Source organism: Canis lupus, chromosome 24, assembly GCF_048164855.1.
Source record: "Canis lupus baileyi chromosome 24, mCanLup2.hap1, whole genome shotgun sequence".
NCBI lineage: Eukaryota > Metazoa > Chordata > Mammalia > Carnivora > Canidae > Canis > Canis lupus.
The window spans coordinates 14111798-14137867 of record NC_132861.1 but is presented as its reverse complement, the minus strand read 5'-3'; the positions used below and the strand labels follow the sequence as shown (position 1 = coordinate 14137867).

General features: G+C 36.1%; 1 protein-coding gene across 8 annotated transcripts in view; it reads right to left on the bottom strand.

The window, feature by feature from the left end:
• Positions 1-26070, bottom strand: part of USP12 (ubiquitin specific peptidase 12) — a 145929-nt gene that overhangs the window by 13524 nt on the left and 106335 nt on the right. For 7 of the 8 annotated variants that reach the window (XM_072795684.1, XM_072795685.1, XM_072795689.1 and 4 more), the window contains exons 3-6: positions 17156-17369; positions 8528-8757; positions 4880-4956; positions 4689-4772 (exon numbers count right to left, since the gene is read on the bottom strand). In XM_072795684.1, coding sequence (XP_072651785.1) covers positions 4689-4772; positions 4880-4956; positions 8528-8757; positions 17156-17369 — 605 coding nt within the window. Of the gene's footprint in view, positions 1-4688; positions 4773-4879; positions 4957-8527; positions 8758-12594; positions 12678-17155; positions 17370-26070 lie in introns of those variants that run through there. The other variant, XM_072795690.1, reaches the window with a different exon arrangement.

Here is a 26070-nt window from a genome sequence, read left to right as displayed (position 1 = left end):
ATTGATCATGGAATATTTATTTTATGGTAACATTTCCAGAAATCGTTCTTTGGTATTCCAGGACTGAAACCTTTGGTTTTGAAGACATTGTCTTTACCTTAATATAAACAGGTATATTCTGAATGAAGACCAAACCATATGCATTTTTCTGTGGTTAAAACACACAAAACATAAACTTTACCATCTTAACCCTTTCTAGATGTATACTATAGTAGTGTTCCCGATAAAGCACACTGTTGCACAACAGATCTCTAGAAATTTTTCATCTTGCAAAATGAAACTCTACACCCACTGAACAACTCCTCTTTTCCCCTTCCCCTTAGATCCTGGCAACCATCATTTCACTTGGTTACTAAAAATGTCACTAAAGATTCCCCATGTAACTGGAATCACACAGAATTTGCCTTTTTGTGATTAGCTTATTTCACTTATCATAATATGCTCAAGACTCATCCATGTTGCAGTATGACAGCTTTTCCTTCTCCTTTAAGGCTGAATAATACCCCACTAGATGTTCATCCTACATTTTATCCTTTCATCTGTTGATGGACATTTAAGTTGTTTCCACCTCTTGGTTATTGTAAACAATGTAGCAATAAACAGGACTGCATATAATCTCTTTAATCTAATTCTTTTGGATATATATGTAGAAGTAGGAATGCTGGGTCATGTGGTAAATTGTTTTTAATATTTTGAGGAACCTCCATATTGTTTTCCAAAGCAGCTACACCACTTTACATTCCCACCAACAGGGTACAAGGTTCCAATTTCTCCACATCTTTACCAACACATTATTTTCTCTTTTTCTGACGTGGTCATCCTAATAGTGTCACGTGATACCTCACTGTAATTCTAACTGGCAGTTCCCTGATGATTAGTGGCATTATCTTTTCATATGCTTGTTGGCCATTTGTTTATCTTCTTTGGAGAAATGTTTATTCGAGTTTTTTGCCCATTTTTAAATTGGGTGGTTGGTTTATGGTGTTGAGTTGTAAGAGTTCTTTATATATTTTGGATATTAATTTCTTATCACATATTGGTTCTCAAATATTTTCTCCCATTCATGCCTTTTCACTGTTAATTTTTTTTGTCATGCATAAATTTTTAAGTTTGATATCGTCCCATCTGTCTATTTTTGCCTTTGTTACTTGTGCTTTTGGTGTCATATTTTAAAAATGACTGTCGAATTCAATGGCAGGAAGATTTTCCCCCATGTTTTTTTTCTAGGAGTTTTATAGTTCAGGTCTTATGTTTAGATCTTTAATCCATTTTGAATTAAGTTTTGTGTATGGTGTAAGGGTCCAATTTCATTCTTTTGCATATGAATATCAGTGTTTCCAAAACATTTGTTGAAGAAACTATACTTTTCCCTGTCATGTAGCCTTGGCATACTTGTAGATCATCTGACCATGTAAGTGAGGATTTATTTCTGGGCTCTCTATTCTGTTCCATTGGTCTACATGTTTGTCTTTATCCATAGTACCACACTGTTTTAACTACTGTAGCTCTGTAACATGTTTTCAAGTTAGAAAGTAGGCAGCCTCCAGCTTTGTTTTTCTTTCGGTATTGTTTTGGCTTTAAAAATCCTTTCTAAGATTTCCCATGTGAATTTGGATTTTTTTTTCCCTATTTCATCAAAAAATGCCATTGAGATTTTGGTAGAGATTAAACTGAATCTATGGTCTGCTTTGGGAAGTATGACCATTTTAACAATATTAAGTCTTCCAATCCATAAACATAGGATCCCTTTTCCATTATTTGTATGTATCTTTTTTAATTTCTTTCAGCAATATTTTATAGTTTTCTGTGTACAAGTCTTTAGCCTTCTGGATTAAATCAACTTCTAAGTATTTTATTCTTTTTTGGTGCTATTGTAAGTGGGATTATTTTGTTTAACTTTCTTTTTTAGATTGTTCACTGTTAGTGTACAGAAATGCAACAGACTTTCACATGTCCACTGTATCTGCACCTCTGCTGAACTTATTCTAATTTTTTGTTGCTGTTGTTTAATCTTTAGGGTTTTCTGTATATAAGACTATCATCTGTGAACAGAGATAATCTGACTTCTTCCTTTCTCATCTGGATGCCTTTTATTTCTTGTTCTTGCCTAACTGCTCTGCTCAGGACTTCCAATACTATGCTGAATAAAAGTGGCAACACTAGGTACATCCTTGTCTTGTTTCTGATCCTGAGGGAAAAAAAGCTCTTCAGTTTTTCACCACTGGGGATAATGTTAGCTATGGGCTTGTCACAGATGGCCCTCTTTATGTTAAGGTATGTTCCTTCTAGTCCTAGTTTGTTGAGTGTTTTTTAATCATGGACAGGTGCTGAATTTTGTCAAATGTTTTTCTCTATCCACTGAGATGATCGTGTGGCTTCTGTCCTTCAGACCAAAACCATCCATCCATCCCTCCATCCTAAATAGAGAGAGACCATGCCAGAACAGGAGAGGGGGATAGGGGCGAAGGGAGAGGGAGAGAAGAATTCTAAGCAGGCTCCACAAGGCAGGGCTGGTCTCATGACCCTAAGATCATGACCTGAGTCCAAATCAAGAGTTGGACACTTAACCGAATGAGCCACTCAGGGGCCCCCAAACTAAAAACTTTTAAAGTCGAACTGATTTTTGTTTCTTTAATAAGAACTACAATCTACATATCCAACACAATCTTATTCTGTTATTCTGAGACTAGAAACTATAGACTTTTACAGCTGGTAGGGATCTTAGATGTCAACTAATCCAAGTGAGACCCAGAAAGATTAAATGGCTTGCCCAATATCTCAACGGAAGTTACCAGAAAGGCTAACACTAGATCCTAGTAGAAAATAGATAATTTTCTGTATTGCTCTCTTTCCAAACAACTTATCCTACATAAATACTCTAAAACCTGTGTGAAAATGTAGAAGGAAATGTAGGAAATGTAGAAGGAAATTACCAACATTAAAAAGGAGAAAACTAGGGATCCCTGGGTGGCTCAGTGGTTTACTGCCTGCCTTCGGCCCAGGGCGTGATTCTGGAGTCCCCGGATTGAGTCCCACATGAGACTCCCTGCATGGAGCCTGCTTCTCCCTCTGCCTATGTCTCTGTCTCTGTCTCTCTCTCTCTCTCTCATGAATAAATAAATAAAATCTTAAAAAAAAAAAAAAAAAAGAAAAGAAAACTAGAAATGATACCTATGCTGTCGGCTGAAACTGGGGATTTAATTTTGACTTCATGGTTTTTCAATATCGATAGATCAGTAGGCAAGATAAACAGGTATGGATGTAAGCATATGTATAGTACATATATATGTACACACACCATCCAGCTCTGTCCACTAAGGGGGCTCAGGAACATAGATATCTCAGTATCAGTGAGTACATCTATACCAAAGTCCTGCTTTCTAAACCTCATTCTCCTCCTAAAAGAAACCAGGCCTCCTTGGATAAATGGCTGGTACCAGAGTGGGGGCAAGGAAGTACCAAATGAACCTGGACTTTTTCATGCCAGAAAGTAAAGAAGCACTCGAGAATGATGGGGCATGTCAAAAAGACACAGGTGCCAGCTTGAAGGGGCTCCCACTGGCCAAAGCTGGGATAATTCGCACATGAAAATAAGAATGGAAATGGATCATAATCCATAATCCACTGAAGAAAAAAATCCTTGACTCCATGCTGAGAGTTACAAAATTTAAAAAAAAAAAAAAAAAAAAAAAAAAATATATATATATATATATATATATATATATATATATATATATATATATATATATATATGAGTCCGATGAGGAATGGGTATATTTACAATCTCAAAACAGCTCCACACAAAATACTTATGAATTCTATAAATGGGCAAACTAGCTTAACAGTGAAGAACTCTGGGAGACATCACCTTAATCAAATGTTCAAAGGATAAATACACCGGTAACAGGATGTGCAGATTTTTAAAGTCAAGAAAAGACTGTTTCAAATGTAAAAACACTAAAGAGACATGAAAACTAAATGTAATGTGTGTTTCTGGCCTGGATACATTTTTTCTATAAAAGACATTACTGGGGCATCTGTGCTAATAAAATAAGCACTACAAGAACAGTAACATATTGATGTTACTTTCCCCATGTGGATGAATATGGCAAGAGGAAATAGCTTGTTGGTAGGAAATAGCCACTCAACTGTCCAGGATCACAGGACATCATATCAGGACCGTACTTTCAAATGCTTTTGGGTAAAAAAGCATTCTTGGTACTATACATACAATTTTTCTTTGATCTTGAGATTGTTTCAAAACAAAAAGTAAAATAACAAGAACAATGATGATGATTCCATTCTGTGATACCAAAGAAGAGAAGATACAAGATCCTTTGTAGGAACAGCAGAAGCTAGGGTAGGGGGTGAGGAAAGTATTTTTCCCCTTATCTCACCTTACCAAGAAAAAAGTTTACATAAGCAGGCAAGCTTCAAAGTTAAGTATTTTAACTATATTGGTTTATGATTCTTAAGCAACTTTTATTAAGTGTAGAAAATCACCTGAGGATGCAGAGTTGAATACTGTTTGTCTAGCAATAGTAACTTAGTGGGTCTTAATTATTTAATGATAAAGTTAAGAATTTTTACTCAATGTAAATTTTCATATATCACTTTTAGCTAGAAAGGCCCATCTACAACACCTACTGTCAGAGAATCACTAAAAAAATTTAAAAACACTAAATTACCGTTTGTGTGCTTCCTGTTTGCTGCGACATTCTTCACAGTAATATTTGTATTCACTGCACAGAGTTTCTGTGTTGCTAAAACCCCTGTGTAAAATTCAAAATAAACTGTATCAGAAAACCATGTATCCATTTAAAAATACTTTAAGCCAAAGATATTTATTAAATTTCAAAATAAGTAACTCTACCATTACCTTAAGCAGTGAGTGATCGATGTGTTTTGTTCCACGTCAACAGAAAGGTCTAAAAAATCTTCATCTTTGCTGCTTATCTGTAAAAATAGGGAATTACCTTTGATTTCTTTAAATATCAGTAAATCACTGCTCTGAAATGACAGAATTAAATGCATTCTATTCTTAGTTGTAAGCACATTAGAATTCTTTTTCCCCAAGTTCCAAAGAAATCTACTTGGTTGGGATTATCCAAAAGGACACTGAATGAATGACTCTCGTCATATGTACAGGTTAAACAGCAAAGTACATCTGTGACTGATTTCCCTTATTGGCAAAGGCTATGATGTGAAATCCCACTACTTTCCAAAACCTTGGTATTATTGTAAAGCATGAAACAAACTGCCCATATATACTAATTCTTTAAAAAAAAAATAGGCTAAGACTGAATGGGGATGCCTGGCAAAGGGCATGACACCTGTGTTATCATTCAAGGAAATAATTTAGCCTATAATGCCAAATTACATTCCTCATTGGTGGCCTTCTTTAATCTTTCTCAAAAAAAATAAAAATCTAACATAAAGTTCTGTTTGAATTATGGGTTAATCATCTGATAAAAAAAAACTTCATGTCATTACTTATTCATTAGAATTGGATTAGGACAGAACTTCAGGCATCAAATTTCCTTCAATGCTTAAGGTGACATGCAACAGATCTCTGACTGTGCCTCTCACCCATAATGGCTATACACCTAGCATAGTAAATGTGTTCCTACTTCAATAGTGCATCAGTTTTATAAGCTCAGTATCATTAATTTGTGACAGATTACATGGCTGAATGTATTATGTACTTCCGTAAATAAGAGTTGCTAGGAGTACCATGTGCACAAGGTCTAGTGATACCACAAGGTAAGTGATCTGGGTCTCAAAAGATTCGGTGAAGTGAGACCAGAAGAAAGCATTATACAACAGAAGAACACAAGAAAAGGGTGCTATTACAGCAACCCAGCCTCCTACCAACTGGGATATTAACAACTACAATACTAAAATCTGCCATATAAACACTGTTTTCTCCAAGAAGCCCACTCTGAACCTTCACAATTCCTTCCTACTCTCACCTGGATAGGTCAGCTCTACTATCCTCTGACTCCCACGGACTCTTGTGCTTACCTGAACCATAACATATTGTACTGGAACTGCCTATCTTGTTGACTAGCCTGCACTACCCTATGAGCATCCTGAGATCAGAATCTATGTCCTGTTCATCTTCTGCCAACCTCTATTCATCTTCTACCTGGCCTAATTAGTATATAAATACCTAAACAAAACTAAATGAAATATAATTAAGTGATACAAAGAAATGAGCTACAAAGCTACAAAAAGACATGGAAGTACTTTAAATACACATGTGAAAGAAGACCATCTGAAAAGGCCTCATATTCTATGATTCTAACTATATGACATTCTGGAAAAGTCAAAGCTATCAAGGCATTAGTGGTTGCCAGGAATTTGGGGAGGAAGGAGGGATGACTTTGTGAAACAAAGAGGATTAGAGGATTTTTAGGTAAATCAAATTACTCTGTAAGATACTATAACCATAGATACATGTCATTATACATTTGTCAAAACAAACGGAACCACAGAACAGACAACCCAAGAGTGACTTCAATATGAATTACAGGGACGCCTGGGTGGTTCAGTGGTTGAGCCCCTGCCTTCGGCCCAGGGCATGACCCTGGAGACCTGGGATCAAGTCCCACATTGGGCTCCCTGCATGGAGCCTGCTTCTCTCTCTCTCTCTCCCTCTCTCATAAAATCTTAAAAAAATATATGAATTACAGATTTTAGTTAATAATGTATCATGATTGGCCCATCAACTGCAATTAATGTACCTCATTAAGAAATTATAAGGGAAAGTGGAAGACAGGAGATATTTGGGAACTTTCTGTACTTCCCACTCAATTTTTCTTACGTCTATTACTTAAAAAAAGAATACAGTTTATTAGTCTCCACTAGTGAATTATTTATCTGATTCAAACAAGTAATTATGTCAAACAAGTAATTATGTTATTCTTCCAAACATCCATAAAATATGTCTTACTTTTCTTGCTTGTGGACTCTCTTTCCCAATGGGCAATGTTATTCACCTATGCTATTAAGAACTAGTCATAAAACCATCATCATAGTAATGACTGGATTAGGCAAAAATCCTCAGTGGATGCTAAATCCCAGGGGAGATTCTGATGAACAAGATATTTGTGTCTCCCCACTGACTGGCTACTAGTTACCAGGACAAAAGAACCAGTCATTATCAACTAGAGACACCGAACAACACCTTGAATGGGAGATCAAAATTAATTTCACCAATGAGAGGCAGATGGATAGTGTGCCAGGTGTGAAACCCTGAGAAAGATACAACAGTAACTGAATCACTGCAGCCAAGAATGCATACCTGGATCTAAGCAGAAGGAAACATTAGACAAACTCAGTATGCGAAATGTTAATTTTTTTTAAAAAGGACATATTCTTAAAAATGTAGATATCACAGAAGACAAAAACAAAAAACAAAAAACTATGTTCCAGATTAAAGGAGGCTAAAGAAAACATAACTAGATGCAATGCAAACTACTAAACTCTAAACTGGATTCTGTATGAAGGGGAAGAAATGCTATAAAGGGCACTGTTGGCTCCACTGGCAAAATTGAAAAACAGATGCCTGATCTTTCATTCCTCAAATGAGAAATGAGGTAACCAGGTAATGATAAAAAAAAAAAGGATCGGGTTATCTGATCCCACATAAAATCCATTTTCAAGCTTCTTCCCTACTGCTCATCCTTACAGAGTACCCCAACAAGTAGGTGCTTTCCCTTAGTTGAGTGTACACAGTATGCTTTAGTTTTTATTCCAGCAATAAACATAATTGTAGAGAAAGGGAAAATAAATTCATGTACCTCCCTGACCTGTAAATTTCTTATGAGCTTAACAAAGACAAAGACATATAATTTCCAGAACATATAATTTCTGGAACATAATTTCCAGAACTGAAACAAAATAAAATACAATTGACTCTTGAACAATGCAGGGGTTAGGGGTGCCAAAACCTCCTACCCTCTTCCCTGCGGTCAGAAATCCGTATATTAAGACTGACTCTTCAAAAAGCTAACTACTAATAGCCTCTGTTGGCCAGAAGCCTTACCAATAACATAAATACTCAATTAATACACATTCTGTATATGTATCATAGTATATATCACAATAAAGTCAGCTAGAGAAAATATTAAGAAAATCATAAAGAAAATACATTTATAGTAATATGTATTACTATACATACTATATATATAGTATATATATATATATATACACTATATATACTATATATAAATCTCTATATATAAATCTAAAACTAAGTGGACCCACACAGTTCGAACCCCTGTTGTTCAAAGGCCAACTTGTGGTCCAAACTGCAGTATTTTTCTGTCACCTCAGGTATTCACTGCTAATAAGTGGCATTAAAAAAGATATACAGAGAGTCCTTTCAACTGACAAGTTCATCTTTAATAATCCATTTATACTACACCTAAGAAATTACAACCTTCTCTCATACTCATCCTCAAAAAGCTTTTAATAAAAATGAGTTAAGTCTGCTCTACACAAAATTTTATGACATACTTACAGTTTCACAAGTAAGACATCGGGTTTCATTTGTCAATGTTCCCTGAAAAATCTCATGAACCCACGTTGGGTCTGGTGTGCTGTTGTTGTTCTCACTGTCAATATTACCGTTAGGTAAACGGCCATTTTGTTTTTCTTGCTTTCTCTCTTCTTGTAAAATATCGGCAATTGTATTTAGAAGGTAATTTAAGAATTCATGGGCATCTTGTTGCATGTAGTTGTCAAAAAGTTCTAAAAATAAAAATATATTAGAGATTTACCTTAGAATTAGTAACTTCATTAAAACTAAACTTAAATATCTAGTATTCTATCAGAACTAAGTTCAACCGATTGGTATTGTTGGTCATATACAAGAAATAGATTACCTTTCACATAAAAGTATGACTAAACTGGGAGAAAATACAGATAAGATGAATGTGAATCCTCATTTTAAAGCAACAATACTAAGTAATCCACAAGAAAAGGGCAAAACAAATCCTATCCTAATACATATAATGGAATGAGGATATTATGGAAGAGATCAGAAACAATTGCTTTTTATTAGCTCATCTTATTATTCCACAAAGATTATAATATGGCAAGTTTATTTTTTTATGTATATATTTATTTGACACAGCAAGTTTTAAAACAGAAGCTAGACAACCTTTTGCAAATGCAAAGCCAATTTTGTAAGAGCTACACAGAAAGTCTGTTGAAATGATAATGACTGGGTCATGCCTTCTAGGGATTCAAAGGTGAGGCCTATAATCTAGGACTTTTCAAAGTGTCTCCAGGTGACCTTGATCTGCAGTAGGAATCAAAAAGGTATCACAAATTATCTATTCAAGCCAAATAATCTCTAAAATGTGAGATTTTACAACTCTATGAAATGTTCCCCTGTTAACTATACAAAATCAATGAATATACTGGAAAAACAGTCACTAACATGAAGGGCTTTATACCCTGCACCTGACATGACACAACCTAAAACTGAAAGGTAAAGATTTCATAGGCAGTATCCTCTTTGATCTTTTTAACACTCTGCGACACTGTTATTATCTTCCAAATGAGGGAACGGGATCAGAGAGGGAAAGTCATATTGCCAGGAAGTGGCAGGCCCAGGACACAAACCCGGCAGTCTGACTCCACAAGCTGCATACAGAAGAGCATCCCAGGGTGACCCACCCACACAAGGGCATCTGTGGCTTAGTCATCAAACCCATGGAGAAAATTACCTAGTCAGAAAATGTTTATCTTTAGATCCTCGATGCACATTTAATAAATTCCAGAAAGATTACAGTTAACATTTTTTTGAGTAAAATAATACAACTAGGAATAAAACTTATAGAAAGACTAATATTAAAAAAATTACATTTTAAAAGAGTTACAGTTATGACTGCATAAAATTAAGTTCTGTGCATTAGAAATCAATGAAAAAGTTTTTTAAAAAACTATTAAGGGCAGCCCCGGTGGCCCAGCGGTTTACTGCCACCTTCAGCACAGGGCATGATCCTGGAGACCTGGGATCGAGTCCCACGTCGGGCTCTCTGCGTGGAGCCTGCTCCTCCCTCTGCCTGTCTCTGCCTCTCTCTCTCTCTGTATCTCATGAGTAAATAAATAAAATCTTAAAAAAAAAAAACTATTAACATTGTTAATACATAAAGAGCTTATATAAAAAGAAAATACAAAGTATGGAAGGGATGTGAAATCAACAATTTATAGAAGAAAAATTCAAAAGGTTAAGAAACATGGGAAAATGTTCAACCTCATGGTAATCAAAAAGGCCTTGATTTTCCAGCCTGTAAAATGGAATACCATCTTTCTTTGCAAACTTATTCTACAAACAGAATGGGAAAAAGTGAAGATGTGGATTTGGGCGGTGTATTCATAGAAAATAAAGAAATGATTTTAATCTTGGTGACAAAAAGACCTTTAAAAAGCATCAGATTTGGGATCCCTGGTGGCGCAGCAGTTTGGCTCCTGCTTTTGGCCCATGGCGCGATCCTGGAGACCCGGGATCGAGTCCCACGTTGGGCTCCCGGTGCATGGAGCCTGCTTCTCCCTCTGCCTGTGTCTCTGCCCCTCTCTTTCTCTCTCTCTCTCTCTGTGACTATCATAAGTAAATAAAAATTAAAAAAAAAAAAGCATCAGATTAAGGTGCAGCTACTAGAGTAAGGCTGTCTGGATACCTATGATGGTTCTATTTTTAATTACCTACATGTCGCAGGCAATTTACTTAACCTCTTTCTTGGATTTGAAGTCAAATCCAGTAATATTAATGCAGTTAGAGCCACACTTCATTTCTCTGCTGTAAGCTTGTCCTGAGGGATGTGATTAGCCTTCAACAAACTCCTTATGTTACTTTTTAGAACAATAAAAGTCCTGAGTCCTAAGAGATACTGCATTAGCCTATGTGGACTTAACATATCTGATCTGTAATTTGGTCTTCTATGTGTCCAGTGCTTTTTGCCCATAAGGGATAGATCCAAGTATTGTAACACCATTCCCCATACCCCACACCCAGCAGAAGTACATGTGTCACTCCCAACACTGTGACACAGCCCACCCTTCCTGGCAGTCTACTCCATCTCCCTGAGACCAAGCCAAGTCATGCTCATAGCTCTTAGATGGTTCCACCCCACACAAGACCAGTCTAGGCCAATGCTGGGATAATTTAAGTCAATTCCCTCTCACCTTGCCTCTCAATGCAATAATCCTTCATCCCTGAAAATACTGATCCACTTCCCAAAACCACTCTCCCATCCTCTACGATTTTCATCCGTTTCTTGTTTCTCATTTCCTTCCTTATCCTTGGGTTTTTCTTCTTTCTCAACCCTTTCTGTTGTTTCCTCCAGAAACCACTTTCTTTTCTAAACTCCCCATCTCTTCAACTTTTGGCATTTTCTAGCTGGCTTCTGCCACTTCTAAATCAATTATACTTTCATTTGCATATGAAAATCCACCCTCAGTCAAAAAAGCTACCCTGAACCTCCTTCCTTCTGTGGTCATCTGCCAACTTCCCCTCACCTGCTGATTCATGGTCTCTTTGTCCATTCTGACTCCCTCACTAACCACACTTTAAAAGTGTCCAGGCAGCTTCTATAAATGCACATGACATCCTTAGAAGTCCCCTTTTCATCTCTCATGTATTCATCCATCCCCAGGCCACAAAATCTACAACCACCCAGGTCCACTAAAAACTAGAAGGAAATTATGCTCGAGTTGTTCAGGGGGCTCAAGGAAAGTACAAACAAATTGGAAAGTCAGGGAGAAATCTAAAAGGAAGGATAATGGGAGAGGACTGGTAAAAACAATTTATAAACACTCTAAGGGCCTAGCTTAAAGTGAGATGCAAACAATTCACTGCGATGGATCTCTATATGCTGGTTCAATGCCACAAACTAAGTAGGCTCTTTTCCACTGAAGTGTTTTATAACCGAAGTTTTCAAAGAATATATTTTTGCCATAAATATTGAAAATAAACTACAAAATTAAAATACCTAAGTAAAAAATTTTCTGGCTAATAAAAAGTCCCATTTTTCCTGTTGAATTATTTTAGCATCTATGCGTGTCTTTCAAAATAATTACTTTTTGTAAAGCAAAAATGTGCAAAAAAATTTTTTTTTAAACTTGAAACACTTTTTTTGGGATATTCTTCTAACACAGAACAATGACTTCACATTCACAGAGATACCTCAAATGACTTGAATGCTCTGGAAATGAGATGTAAAATAAACCAGAAAATACTCTTTAAGCATTTTGTTCAAAAATTTAAAATAATTTATAGTCCATTTTGCATAAATACAGTATGCTGAATGTGCCAGAATCTTGCTGTGCCTATGAGTAGCCAATATAGATTTTAAAAATTCAACCAGGACCACATAAACATCAAAACAACATCAACTGAGTGGCTGCAGACAATCTCTGTAAACTATTACATTTAATTTCTAAAATCTTGGTTTCCTTCTGGTTTGCTTTCTTCTTTGCTAAGTAGCACAATGGGAAAGGTGTTCTTCAAAGTTGCTTTGGTAAATTAAACAAAATCACTCATTCATTCACTCATTCATCAAGTATTTAGGAAGCACCTACTATGTGCCAGGAACTGGATTATGTGCTGGGAATACAATGGTGAGCAAAAACAAATGGGTTCCCTCCATCATGGAACTGACAGTCTAGTGGGAGAGACAGATAATTTCATTAATAAATGTATATATCAAAGGTATAAATTATTAAACTCCTAATATAGCTGTAACATTAATGCAAAAAAAAAACAAACCCTAAATCAATGCTTTAAAATGTTATGTGTTCTTCACAACTCAGAAATAGCCTAGGTTTTATTACACAAAAAAATCTTTCATGCTCTTTTGGAGAAAAAGGATTAATGAATATGGGGAATTATTTACTCAAATCTACCTAAGAGGGGTTATTTGTGATTATTTCCTCACTTAAGGAAGACTAATACTTAAATATATACTTATATATTTATATTACTATCTCTTGATATCACCTGAAACATCACTGTGTACATACAGGTTTCTTGAGAATAAAGATCTTTTCTATCTCATTCACTGCTGTATCCCCAGCACTGAGAACAGTGCCTGCCACATATTTAGATGTGCTTGACATTTTATGAATGAATGAACAAGGTAATGAACGAATGAATGAACAAACAACCTACCAAATGAACGACGGGGCTGAAATAGCTACGATGATATGAGAAGAATAAATCTGTCCCAAAACAACAGCATGAACCAAGTATGCTGCTAAGATTCAGTGAGTCAGAGTGCACACCTCCAAGTGCCAGCTAATGCATCTTTGAAGCCCACCTTAAATGACCCCAAGTTGAGTCAATGCTAGCACAGAATTAGATCATCGATCTATGTTTTCATTCTTCTAAAATAACAGAGTGCCTATAGGAAGTTAGTGTGAAAATAGAGGGCTTCATTTCTTACCTAGATTAGTGCAATAGCTTCCTGGCTGGTCTACCTGCTTGTACTCATGCTCCCCATGCCCACTCATTCCCACTGCCATGCCACTCAGCAGCCAGAGTGATCCCTTCCTAAAGCAGATCGAAACCTATCACCCACCTGGCTCAGCACCCTCCCATGGCTTGCCATGGCTTTCAAAATAACACCCAAGCTCCAGGCCTTGCCTTTTCTATCTTCATCGTACTCCATTCCAGCCACATTAATTTCCTTGTTGTCCTTCAAGCACTCAGGGCAGCTGCAATTTTAATTCTACCCAAGAATGATTTTGCCTCAGACATTCCAATGGCTTCTCACTTCAACTCTCTAACATATCAACTCCCTTTCCATGCCTTAACTTTTTTCATGGCGATAATACATTGTATTACATGACTGTTCATCTTACCCACTAGTTTCTGGCACTCAGCAGAAGCTAAATATATTATAGTTAATAAATTCAAACATTCAGCTGGTTTCCCATCATCAAAGATAACACACTTATGGAGCAAGTGTTATCACACTGTAAAAGTATACTATGCTACAGTTCTGATATGCTATGATTAGGTAACATGAATTAAAATTTTGAAAACAAAAATCCATTAATAAAATGAAAATAGATTCTTCCCAAGTAATATCAAAATGATTAGTTATATAAAGTAATAGTAGTTAACACAATTTGGAGCTAATATCTACTGAAAATATAAAACATGAATTTTACAGCATACCATGGATGAAAACTGATTTAAGAACAACAGTCCAACAGTGAAAGTTGGTGGAAATTCTGAAATGGGCAACATCCATTTGTTCCAGAAATAAAAAAATAAAATAAAAATAAAAAATAAATTAAAAAAAAAAAACAACCAGCAAACATAATCTCAGAAGGAGAGTTTAAAGCAATGGATAGCCCATTAAATCCTCTTTAATTTGTATGCTCTCATCTACAAGTAAAAAATCAAAAAGTAAAACTATATTTCAAAACATACAAAAGTCAGCAATATCAAATATTAATCATGCTTTTCCATTAAATACTGTTTCCGAGATACAGAAAAATGAAATAAAACTATGAGAAGATAATTTGGAGTATTTATCCTGGAATCAGTTTCATTGAACAAAAGTTTTAAGAAGTCCATTGTGCATCAATTTACTGTCTAAACATAAAAATTTTCAGAAAATATTGATTAAAAAATAATAAACAGTGTAAAGACATCCCAGGTTTGACAAGCAAACATATAAAGCCACATATACATAGCTTTCAAAACACAGTAACTTGAGCTCAGTGTTCAGCATAACTTAATTTAAATTTAAAAAATCACTGCACACTTATAAGAAGAGATAGGACAGAGCTTGCTTCTTTCTCTTTCCCATGTGGGGACACAGCAAGAAGGCAGCCATCTGCAAACCAGGAAAAGAGCCTGTATCAGACACTGAAGCTGCCAGCACTTTACTCTTGGATTTCTCAGCCTCCAGAACTGTAAGAAACACAAGTCTATTGTTTAGGCCTCCCAATCTATAGTAGTTTTGTTACAGCAGCCCAAACTAAGAGCATATACAATATATTGAAGAATAAGGTCAAGGGGTGCCTGGGTGGCTCAACTGGTTAAGCGTTCAACTCTTCTGGCTCAGGTCATGATGGCAGAGTCGTGAGACCAGGCACTGCATTTGGGCCCTGCACCCAGCTCCACACTCAGCAGGGAGTCTACTTGAAATTCTCTCCTTTCTCTCCCTGTGCCCCTCCCACATGTATGCTTATGCGTGCTCTCTCTAAAATAAAGAAATCCTAAAAAAAAAAAAAAAAAAAGAATAAGGGTCAAGAAAAATGTACTATTAACTGAAAAAGAAAATAATGTGGCGGATGCCTTGGTGGCTCAGCGGTTGAGCATCTGCCTTTGGCTCAGGGCCTGATCCCGGAGTCCCGGGATAGAGTCCCACATCAGGCTCCCTGCATGGAGCCTGCTTCTTCCTCTGCCTGTGTCTCTGCCTCTCTCTCTGTGTCTCTTATGAATAAATAAATATTTTTTAAAAAGAATATGTATTTTGTGTTTCATGTTTTTGATGCTGAACATTGCTAAAATACAAAAAAAAAAAAAAATCACCAAGAAAGGATGGCATGTTCAATTACCACATACGTGAATTTTCTTCTAGGACAAAATTCTTGAAGTTTCATACCAATACACACAAAAAGACTGAGAGGACTTGGATCACTCAGCTACATTCTAGCAGAGCTGTATTTGGCATTCTTAAAAGTAGAAGATACTACACAGATCAATAATTTAAGAAAGTAAAGATGTTTAGCCTTTATAGGGAAAACACAAAAAGATGTATTTTTGTGAGCGAATGATTAACTGCTTTTTATCTGAATATGGTGGAAACGAACAAAATCTCTAACACGTGAATCAGATTCAAGAACAACAGCTTATCGCCATATTTTCTCAGTGTCTTCTTACATTTTGGGAAACTAGATATGATCCAGGTTTATCTCAATTCATGGGATAATGAACAATGCCAACTGAGTTAGGAAAGGATTATTTAATGGTGTGTTTAATAACCAGTCTCAAAGACCTATCAAATCTTATTTCTGGGGGCATCTTTTGATAACAAATCAAACTAAAAACACCACTCAATTTTATTTCTACAATGATAAAAATGCCTAAATCAAACAAAACCCAGCATTCTACATGCTCCTTAAATCCCACTTAAATTTCTTGAGGTAACATACCACACTAGACAGAATATAGGATCTGGATGTCAGGAAGATGGGACAAGCCATTTTAAGTACTCTGAGCATTCACTATCTCATGTAAAGTGAGGTAATAACATGACTTCAGGGTTTGCTATGCGCATTAGACGAAAAACATTTAGGGGAGAAAAAAGAAGTGAGGCTTAATCAGTAACTATTTTAAAAAGGAGGTGAGTGGAGTTAAAACCACCTACCCTAAGCCAAAAAGTTTTATTATTCTGGCTTTTCTCCTGAAGTATGACCCCTGGCAAGCTTTTTGGCTTCCACTCCTTGTATGGCTAAAATGGGGGAAATAACCTGCTCCCTAATTCAGGATAGTATATAAGGATCAAATAGGTTAATATACATAAAAGCATTACAAAAACTACAAATAACACGACGGGGGTGGGGGGGAACCCAACTTCACTCTGGATAGGAAAGCCAAGCAGGCACCAACAAAAAAAAAAAAAAAAAAAGGAAGAAAGAAGAAGAAAAAAGAAAAGAAGAAGAAGGAGGAGGAGGAGGAGGAGAAAGAGAAAGAGGAGGAGAAAGAGAAAGAGAAAGAGAAAGAGAAGAAAAGAAAAAAGAAAAGAAAAGAAAAGAAAAGAAAAGAAAAGAAGAAAAGAAAAGAAAAGAAAAGAAAAGAAAAGAAAAGAAAAGAAAAGAAAAGAAAAGAAAAAAGAAAGAAAAGAAAAGAAAACAAGTTATCATTTCTCATTTCCTGGCATACAGAATTTGGTCTTTGCAGAACATACTTCCAACATTAATCACACCTCCTATTAAATTACTGTGTGACTATCTCCTCACTAAACTGGTAGTACTTCCTTAAAGACAAGAACATCAACTTTGGTTTTCCAATGGCTAACATCCTTCAGGCTTGGAAGACGCTTGGTCAGTGCTTGATGAAATCTAATATGCTGTATTTACCCTTCCTGTTATGTGAAAATACATTCAGAAGTAGAAGAATTACCATTTTCCTTCCGTAATCTTGTTATGAACTTCTTAGGAGGAATCACCCCAACCTTCTTCTTCTGAGTCGCTATACTATGGAAGAGGTCTGCTAGGCAGGTAAGAAGGTTCTCCTTCTTCCTAGGTTGGCTCTTGTATGCTAGAACTTTTTCCCGAAATGGACGACAAAAATAAAGTGCTTGAAGAACTGAATTACAGTAGCAGGTATTCCCAAACTAGAATAGAAAAAAAAAAAAAATCTTGTTAAATTTGGGGCAACACATTTTCAAGAGAAAGAATTTCCATGTGTATAGTTAAGAAAACAGAAGGAAGGCAGTGAACTTATGATCCTCATAAATTAAAAGTCATCTGAGAGTAGAAATAATTACTCCGACTGCAAATTTGCCATCTTAACATTAAATGGATGCTCTAGGCATTGGCTTCAGGTTAAAACTGAAGGAAAAAATATGTAATAAATTTGGTTGTTATGAAAACTGACTTAAACTATACAGTTTAAACAGTGAGAATAGTTAAGGCTTAGAATTCTGTATAATTTCTTCTTCAATTTCCATTTGCTGCATTTTGGACCCTAAACATTTCATATATTATACATTTTAAAATAGAACTCTCAAAAATTATTTAAAAACCCCCACAAAAGTGAGGTATTCTATCAGATTAAGTGCCATTCAAATATAAAAACAAGGGACCCCTGGGTGACTCAGTCAGTTGAGGGTCTGCCTTCAGCTCAGGTCAAGATCCCAGGGTCCTGGGATGGAGCCCGAATGGGACTTTCCTGCTCAGCAGAATTTGCTCTTCCCTCTACCTCTGATCCTCTTCCCCTGCTCATGCTCTCGAGCTCTCTGTCGAATAAAAAACCTTTTATTAACAGTAACAAACACCAAAAATTAAAAAGTGAAGTAAAATGAGATCCTCTGAACTGTTAAAAATTTTCAATGTGCCAGCATGACCACCACTGAAATGCTGTGATGCCCAGTCACATCACTTGTGATCTATTACAAACAGACTTCAGGTGCATTCAATCCTCAACTACTAACCAACTTCCTACTGGCCATGTGATCTGGAGTGTGTAACTACAGCTTCCTGAACTTCAACTTCCTCCTCTTTAATAATGGGGAAAAATAATCTCGCCTTATGAGAAAATGACACACATTTTGGCAACATTTATTGTCTTCCTTTTCCCTTCCCATTAATAGATACTGGCTCCCAAAGCCGGCTGATAAAACATCCAAGAGTTGATCGATGAAGACTTGGGGAGACTTTGAAAGTATAAAAAAAGGAAAGAGGGCAATTTTCACAGCACTACCTGCAATGATGTCACATACTACCTAAAAAGTTAGGCAGAAAAGACTGTTTTAAGAATGGGCAATATAGGGGCACCTGGGTGGCCCTGCTGGTTATGCGCCAGATTCTTAGTTTCTGCTTGGTGGTGATCTCATCGTCATCTTGGGCCATGGATCAAGCCCCAACTCAGGCTCTGCACTCAGCGCATAAGAGATTCTCTCTCTCTCCCTCTCCCTCTGTCTCTCCACTACCACCTTCCCACTCATACACACACTCTCTAAAAATGAATAAATAAATCTTTTTAAAAAGGGGCAATGTCAAACACATATCCACAGACATGTCCGTGTTTGCTTATATTTAAAAACTAATAAAAATGGTTATTTATGGAGAAAGTGGAGAGGAATCAAGGTACATTTTTAAAAGCATTTGCTTTGCACTGGTTTTTTTTTTTTTTTAAAGTAAGTTAAATCGAAAAGATCTCAGAGGAAAAAAAGAAATTCCTAAAGCTGAAAGGAAACAGAGATCAGCGAAACCTAAATGTTTATCTAGTCCACTGGAGAATTACACAAAAAATTAGTTTGAGCAACTTTAAAACACAGAATTTTTACTATACATGCCTACTGAAACAGTCTGAGAATAAAAAAAGAAATCTTAAATGCATTCAGTAATCACACTGTTAGAACTAATTAATTGACACTGTTATTTTGAAATTACTATATATTTTTGTAGGACAAAGCAAGCAAAGAATTACGTTAATATCCTTAGGAACCCAAACTGTTAATGCAAAAGAAAAAAGACACAATAATTAAGGTAAGAGTAAAAGCCCTATAAACTTAAATTGGAATCTGAAGTATCAGTATAAGCTCATGTCTTTTTATAAGTGTGTGTGTGTTTTCAACTTCTATCCACCAAAAAGACCTAGCAAGCAGCCCCAAATTTCCTGGCACACTGACTGTAATCTCAAAAAACCATTTTCCCACAAAAAGGAACTAGGATGCCTTGCAGATATGGCTACACTAGGTCTGGGACAGGAAATATACAAATGCAGATTAGCCAAAAATACCTCTTTATGTGGATTCAAGAGCCAACTTTCATCAAAAAGAAATACTGTGATTGATAAAAAGCACATCAACTACATAAAAATTTATGAATAATGACTTTTTAAAAACCCTTCATTAGTCTTCACGGAAATTATAAACTAATATATAAAGGGAAAGCGTCAAAGTTTTGTCTTCCTTTTTTTTTTGGAGAGCGAGAGAGAGCATGAGCATGGGGTGGGATGGGATGGGTAGGGGCAGAGTGAGAGAATCCCAAGCAGGCCCATATCCAGCGTGGAGCCAGACTTGGGGCTTAATCCCATGATCCTGAAACCATGATCTGAGCCAAAATCAAGAGTCGAATGCTTAACCAACTGAGCTACCCACACGTCCCTTATCTTGTCTTTCTTATAAGAATAGTATTTCAGAGGGAACTAAATAGTTGATGAAGAAGTACTAGCTTATAGCATAATTCCAGCTAATAAATTCAGAAGAAATGACTGTAAACAATGGATTAGGCAATAATTAATTATCAATGAACACCAAAGCATTAAAGCCTGATCGGGAACTTTTAAAATGACCTGAATACCAGGTGCATTCCAACATCATTAAAAATAAACCACCACACTGTATGTCTCTTGTAGAAATATGTAGCAATTCTTATGAAGTATTCTTGTTTTAAAAAACAAAACTACTAAATTTTAATCAAGTGTCTGGACATATCTACCAATTTACAAGATATTCAAGGAACAGAGAAATGAGTTAAACAATACTATAAAAAGGAATAGAACATGAGGCCCAGCGAGGATACCTGATTTTTACATTCATATTGCTGGCCAGAGCCAAGAAGTGGTTCATAAAAACAGATGCTTTAAAGACTTTCCAGAGAAATGCTAAAAAAAAAAAGCAGATGATAAGCAGATGATCCACTGATACTATAGATAAATATAACTATGGATACTTTAATAAAGCCTATCCAGGGGCTAAGGTACACCTGCAGTAGAACCTACAATATTACAAAAATTAATCTATCAATTACTCAATATTAGTCTAAAAAATACTAGTATTTGTATCACAGTCTAATGACGCTAATGACTGACTATGCCTCTGTCAATTAAAGAGAAGACTCAATCTCCATAATTTGGACATTTTTTTTTGGAGAATAAGCAATAGGGACTCTAATGACTTACACAGAGTAGGTAAAAACTAAAGATAGCATCTCACAGGACATTAGAAAAATTTATAATAAAGCTTGACCAACTTATAAAAAAAGAAACAAGTGGGATAAGCTAAGGAAACAGGGAGTCTATTACATTGTACAGAATGCTGGAAGGTAGCCTCTCACTCATCTTCTGAATATAAAACAACAGGTAAAATTGTAATTAATTCTTTGAGGTCTTCTCTGATCCTGCACTTATCTTCATCAATCCCATTAAAGAAAAATTAAAGATTGAAACTACTACAACTTCTCCAGAATAAGCAATCACTTTCAATCTTATTCATAACTCTGAAACTTTTCTCTTCAGCTTCTCTGATAGTAATTTACTTTCAAATTCCTAAAACCTAAAAATATATCTTTCTTGTGTGTCGCTTTCATGCAAAAGATTATCTGGAATGATTTCCCCCACATTCTTGTTTACAAATGTTCAATTTCTAAAAAAGACATTGCTTTAGGGTTGAAGTCTACCCTGTATCTTCTCAGCTTTTCTGAAGATCAAAGGTATAACCAGGTTTAAAATCAGGAGAAATAAATTTTAAAAAGCTGCTACCCTCAAGGTCTGACCATTGATTTTTCAGTTGCCTATTGAACACAATGACCTGTGCTGCTTTCTGTAACACCATTTTTTCCTAGTTTTAAAATAAATGCCTCCTCCACAAATATTTATTATATCCTCATCACTAAGATCATTTTTGAGCACACATCCCTAATGTGCTACATTACATAAAGTATACTTTTATAAAATGTAAAATTTATATACATAAAAATATACACTAGATCCAGTTAGCCTTTAAACAATGTGGGAGTTGGGGGAGCTGACTCCTCACAAAGTCAAAAGTCAGCATGTAACTTTCAATTTCCCAAAAACTTTACTAAGACTACTGTTGACCAGAAGCCTTATTAATAACAATCAACACATATTTTGTATCTTATATGTATTATATACTGTATTCTTATAATAAAGTAGGCTAAAGAAAATGCTATTAAATCATGAGAAAAAATATATATAATACTATACTGTATTTATAACCCTACCCAAAATGCATATAGATAGACCTGGGCAGCTCAAACCCATGTTGTTCAACAGTCAACTGTAAAACAAATGTCATGAAGACAAAGTAAATACTTAAAATTTTTATCTTACTTAGATTGATTTTATTTTTACTAAAAATTATTCATATTTGAGAGCAATGAAGATGAGTAGGCCTTCTGGTAAACTGGGGTTATAGATTTTTAATACTCGGATTGATAGTCTGAGAAGCAACTAGAGTACCAGAGAAACTAAGTGCACAGGCTCTGAAACCGACTGTCTAGGTTCAAGTCTGGTTCCGTATCCGGGCTTGAGAAATTACTAAACCACTCTGTTCATTCATCTGCTTCCTCATCTGTAAATGGGGTTTATAATACAGTGCCCACCTTCTAAAATTTTGTAAAGAATTAAATAATCCATATGAAGCACTAACAACAGTTCCCAGGACTTTATCACTGCATTATTATTTTTGAAACCATCTTTTTAAGTCATCTGTCCATTTAGAAAAGTTAGATGAACTGAAATTAAATCATATAATTTATAAATCTACATTGAAATGATAATAGTTTGCAACCGCATAAATGAGTAAGAGCTGGTTATACTGTCAACTCTCTGGTGCTACAGAACTTGAAGTACCATAAGACCACTTCACACAGAGTATGGATACCAGTATCACACATTTATTAAGAATTAGGAAGGCTGGGGCATCTGGATGGCTCAGTGGGTTGAGCGTCTGACTCTTGATTTTGACTCTGATCATAATCTCCGGATGGAGATCCCAGGGGATGGATAGGGCCGTACACTCAGCAGGGAGTCTGCTTGAGATTCCCTCCGTCTCCCTCTGTCCCCCCAACCCACTGCTCGTGCTTTCTCTCTATAAAATGAGTAAATAAATCTTTTTAAAAAAGAATTTCTAAGGCTTATCTCTCATTTTTAGTTAAAAATAAACAATAACAACTCTGTATTTCTCCCCATACTCTAATTTGTTCATCCTACATACATCATTTGGAGACTACAAGTGTTTACCAACATTATGTTAACAGTATTGCCTTCAAAAGATGTTGTAAAATGTTTAAACGCTCCACTGTCTGCTATGCTGATAATGATGATGCCTGTCCTGTGGACATTCCCTTCTAAGGGAAGACCCTCTTCTTCCCCTACCACAGTATGTTTAGTGGCCCTGTTTTTTAACACTATACCCCACATTCCCCTACCCACCATCCTCACTACAACCAAGTGGACCTAATCTAAAAGTGCCCTTCCATATACTTCATATACTCCACAGTCCCATCATTCCTTATAGAAAGTGAGTTCTCTACATAAATTCTATAGGCTTGTCAATCACAGAACCTTTTATAGACCCTGCCACAAGGTCGGAGCACTTGATCCAACCTCAGCAGAGTACTTGGGACAGACTTCTTTTGTAAGGTCTAATATGAACATTCTCTGGGATCGCTGATAATACAACCCTCAAGCAGCCTATGGCCATCAGGTGGAGAGAAACTAAATGAGAATGAATCAACACAAATGAAAACAGAACCAAGAGACATATAATCAACTTTATAACCCACAAATGGAGAGAAAGTTTTGTTTTTATTTGTCTCTCTCTCCTTCATAATAGCTCCTATTCCCTGAATCCAGAATTCTACCCAATGAGACTACTAGCAATTCAGGTTTAAAAGCCTTTTGAAAGATGGTCTAGAAACACAACTGTTATTTTATAACAGATTTTAGGAAAAAGCACATTCCACAGTGTAGCCTCAAAAATAGATTTATTGAGGCCACATATCTGTTGGCACCTACTATATTAGAAAACTATACAGAACCATATAATAAAACAAAGGGGAAAGGCCATTAAAAAAATGCAGGCTGCACAAAAGGTAGGAAAGAGATACTAACTGAAATCACTCCTTTTCTCTCAACTTTACTAAAATAAGTACTCACTAGCTACAAGATATAAGGGGAAAAGGGCAACCTGGTTCATCAGATTAAACCAATTCATTTTCAAAGAATTTAGCTGACCCTATAAAGAGCTGACATTTAAGTAGGATATTCTGCTGCAAGAGAAAGCTTCCAAAAGGCTCCCTTACCTACTTGAGACAGCTGTTGAACCCCAAACCACACTAGTATTTCTCCTCTTTGCTTTTCAATAACATTAGAAATATTAAAGCATTCACAAGAGTTAAACCAATAGAAAACTTGCATTCTGTATTACTCAAAGTACAGTGACAGACATGAGAACCATTGAGAGTGAACGGCCATAAAAACTATCATTTGTGAAAATATTCTAAGAAAAAGATAGCTACAACTAAAAATAATGGAAAATAGCTTGTATTAACAATGTTGAGAGTAACCTCTATGCTGAATTTTCTGCTTGTTAATCAAACTGTGGTCTTCTTCTGTCCATTTAAAAAAAAAAAAAAAAAAAAGGCTGATTTTCTAACTGCCCAAATACATGTATTATTTCCCAAAGGCAAGTGATAGTGAATGACTATGCCACATTCCAGTCACAAAAAGGGTCCAGACAGGCAGGTCTAATAGGAACTCTCCTAAGTGTAAGCTTTTTGTTAAAAGCAATTAAAATGAACTTTGGAAATGCACACTTAGCTAAGAACAGACTGATAAGAAGAAAATACATCTGTGCCTCACTTAACAAAATCCAATGCTGGAAAAGGTAAACCATAGAGCTTCTTAAGCAGTTACATTCCAGTGTTGTTTCAATAATCATTACCTGACAGGTACAGAGAGGGGGAAAAAATGTTAAAATGTTCATCTCTGAATTGAGGGTACTTAGTACCCTCAAAGCTCCACCCTTCACTTTTTAAGAGACTCCTATAAATAGTGTGATAACTCCATAAATTTTTTTAAAAAGGAAGAAAGGTGAAGGGAAACAAAGAGAGAGAGTGATGATATTTTAAGAGCTGAAAAATAAGACCTATAGAAAAAGGTTAACAGTACAGAAACCAGCTACAAGGTAGCCTGAAAGTCTAAATCACAGAAAAAGTTAATCACTATACTATGCTCAGCTGCATGTACACTCTGACCACCAATTAATTTCTCAATATAATTCAGTTGTTCATCAATCTATCATATCTGGAGCCCTGGCTACCTTAGAGATCTCAATTCTTCATCATAATAACTAGGCACAGAGATCAGAAACTACATTTCTACCTACCAAATGAGTCTCTGGAAGGGATAAAGACAAAGCTTCCTCTAATGGTCTCTTATTAACTTCACTCCCTCCCGCTTCTCTTGGGTTTTACTAAATCTCAGTCAGCTTCAGGGAGAAGCACAAATACTACCCTATTAATTTGGATTGATCCATGGGGAGTAATAAAAATAAAACCTTCTTAGAAATCTTTTTTTTTTTTTAACACAATTGGCACTGGTATCCTGAAAGTGATATATCAGAGGAAAAAAAATAACGTAACAGCAGGAAAAAATAGACTTTTAGAACTCATTTTATAATAAGATTTTCTCTAGCATGTTGTTTTAGTTGTTCTGAAGGTCAAACAACAACCTTCAATATATAAAATACTCCAGTGCTGAAGAAAATGGACTCTTCTGAGACACTATCAACGAGCACACCCTTCCTACAATTCAAGACACACATTAGCTTTAGAGCATGAACCAAAGTAAGGGTGGGAGTCACAGGGAAGTAGTTTATGAGAGTGAAGCAGCTGGGGTTTGGCCACTGCCAGAAGTTACACAAGGCTTCTGATCACTAGACAACTGGGTACGTAAGTATAAACATTTTAAATATCTGAGGTAGAGGTCAGATCGTGTTAAGCAAGGGAAATTAAAGATATTCAATTAACTCCCCTTCTCCCCACAAAACACCAATGATAGTGAAAGAATAAATTAAGCAAAAATTAAAAGGCAAAAAAAATGGGGGGTAGGGGTAGAGGAGTACACCTAAAAAACACAGGTATGGCTGTCAAGCCTTTAAAAGGGTCATTTAGACACCTAGATATGTAACCTTTCTTTCAACCGCAGGTTTAGTTTCCCAGAAGCTGCACCTGCAAGGGAGAGTGTGATTCAAGAGCCCTTGAGGACAGCATCAAGGCATGGAACAGAGAACAGAGGGCTCAACAAAACTCTGAACCAAGCCACCCCAAGACTGAAACTGAAGAAGCCTACCCTCTTCCCCCACTTCTGGCACCAAGTAACAGTCCCAGAGGAGATGCTCCCGCCACTGCTTTTGGAGGGTGGTGGGGGAGGAGGTGAAACTATTACTAAAGCCTGCTGCCAAGGACATGGAAAAATAAAGCAATGGTTAATTCCATACCAGGAGAATGGGCAGGGATGGTGGTAGGAGAGAGTTTCTTACCTACCATAACAGGAAGTTA